General features: G+C 34.5%; 1 protein-coding gene across 1 annotated transcript; it reads left to right on the top strand.

Annotated features, from left to right (window-relative positions):
• Nucleotides 1-1050: 1050 nt before the first annotated feature.
• LOTGIDRAFT_176265 (hypothetical protein) lies at nucleotides 1051-1803 on the top strand (the record flags this gene model as incomplete). Its single annotated transcript, XM_009067947.1, has 3 exons — nucleotides 1051-1108; nucleotides 1304-1498; nucleotides 1754-1803. The coding sequence occupies 3 exons, from the start codon at nucleotides 1051-1053 to the stop codon at nucleotides 1801-1803; spliced, it is 303 nt and encodes a 100-aa protein (XP_009066195.1).
• Between the last annotated feature and the right edge of the window lie 659 nt (nucleotides 1804-2462).

Raw genomic sequence — 2462 nt, 5'->3', positions numbered from 1 at the left:
CTAACAATCATAATGTATGTAAATGAGTGAAAGATGTTGTGTTGTGTATATAAATACACATCGATCTAGTAGAATAAATCTGTTCAATTTGACGCAGATGTCACGTTACTAATCCTTATATCATATTCATTCGATCATAGACATGATTATTTATTCCATTCGAAAACTAGAGTCACAGATAAGACATAATGGGGGGTATACTTGGTGGTGAGATGTACCCAGAGCAACCATTAAGTTCCATATTTCGACTTAGAGGCCATTGAAAATTCAGCATTAATGCTTTAGAAATGTTGGTAAATAAACCCCGACAAAAAGCCAGAATGTCATTTTTTAACTCTTTTTGCATTTTAAATTTATTACAAGGTCATTTTAAAAGCAATCCACCCTAATTCACAACAGAAGCGACGTCGTATCCCAAAATGTGGCATTTTATCTGCTAAATTGAATGAAATGAATTCCTGTTTCACATTTTCTTCCAAATAACAGGGTTTTTTTTCGGGTGCAGAATTCACAATAAAAATTTCGCCAGATTATTAAAGATTTCAAAAAGTTTCGACGAATTATATTCTATAAGAATCAATGCCTTTTTAAAAATATCTTTAGAATATTGGTGTAAAACCAGAGATCAATTCAATACGCTGTACTCTTTTACTACACTTAGGTAAGATTTTCTTTTAAAATTCTGAAAAGGTTTAACCCAATGAGCACTATTGTGACCTTTATTATTTGCTATATCTGCCAACGATATTGCAGTATTGGGTTTTCGTAAAAAACTTTAAAATCTATAGCCATAATATTATATGCGAATAGAAAATTCAGCAAGGAAAAAGCAAGGAGCCCTTTTGCGACCCTTACCATTAACTACGTCTTTTAACGATATTGCAATATTGGACGTTGTTTAAGGTAATGGATAACCTTTGGATCTGTACCTCGTGGCGTAACAAGACTTAATTTGTTTATGTTTCCTCAAATTGGAACAGGATGTTCGTCTTTTCAACGCCACAAAATAAGTGAACAAACTATTAAATTGTGTTTTTTCAGAGATTCAAAATGGCAGCGTTTATGAAAGTATTAATGACGATGTGTTTCGTATGTGCTCTTACATATGGTAAGCTTTTTCCTAGTCTAATTTTTGACGTTACTATAACAAATGCCATTCGAGCCAAGTTTTTTTAAAATTCAAATGGTCTCTTGCTTGTCTGAACGTCGTACTCACTCTCTCAGAGAGACTGAGTTTGCATATAAGCATCTCTTTTAGGGAGTTCACATAGCTAATGTTGTGTGTGTGGTATATAAATTGCAGGAGATGAAGGTGAGTGGACAGAATTCATAAAGGACACACATGACCACCCCGATCACAGAGACGGCATCATCTCAACTCCAACAGAATTCGCCAGTTTGAGAAAACTCTTTTTAAATGAGGGCATACAGATTGGTGTCATCAACGCCGCCATTACAAATATGGATGACAACAGAGATGGTCAGATTGATGGAGAAGGTCAGAGTCGTTTGTATTTTGTTCTTTCCTAAATCAAATCATCATGGAGTTGGAACACCTGCTGTGGCTCTGAGACTGTGTATGTCAACTCGGAATACATTCGGAGGAGTCTGCAAATGTTTTAAGCAACCACGCAAGACCATAACATTGAAAATGAAAACTTTAATGTCACAAGGTAACAAAAGGTCTTGTTTTCTATGGGATGGGGCGTTCGAATCCCAAAAAACTCATTACCTTATGTCTTTTCCATTACAGAATATGCAGAGATGAGACTGGAATTGCTCCCTATCTCTAAAATTGCATGAACAGAAACAACACATAAAGAAGACAATGGAAATCTAGTACATTTCAATAGATAAAAGCATGGAATTATATCAAAGTTTTATTAATATTGTCCCATTCACAATTGTCAAATGAAAGACGTCGCCCCTTTAAAGCTTTAAATAACATAAAAGGGGAAATTAAAAGACATTAAGCCTGCGCATTGACTTAACAAACTGGCAGATCAAAATAAATGACTTGTTGATAGAGACTAGGATTATACTTATTGTTATAACATAATCCCATTAACAATGGAGATAATCCTCACTGGATAATCGGATCAAAATAAGGACTACCGTTAACAATTTCGCAGAATATGCCGACTGGATAATATACAGTGTAGATCAAATCAAGAATATCAAATCCGCATTATCGTTATCCAAAGATATTTGCATGATATATCGTTTAAACGAAAATGTATAACGAATGAATGCTTCGGGTTGGCGAAGATGAGTTTGTCGTAAATGACCATTTAACTACAATAGAAAAGGGATATTAAACATCTTCCCAAACCATAGGGGAATATCAGACGCTCAAATAAAATAGAGTGGAGATTTACGTCCAACTTTTCAGCACATTGTATTACATAGTAAACAGATGTTAATATTTCGGTACAAATTTTGTTTTTCAAGGGAGGTAACTC

Source organism: Lottia gigantea, assembly GCF_000327385.1.
Source record: "Lottia gigantea unplaced genomic scaffold LOTGIsca_876, whole genome shotgun sequence".
NCBI lineage: Eukaryota > Metazoa > Mollusca > Gastropoda > Lottiidae > Lottia > Lottia gigantea.
The sequence above is the reverse complement of the archived record's forward strand: the minus strand, read 5'-3'. Positions and strand labels throughout refer to the sequence as shown.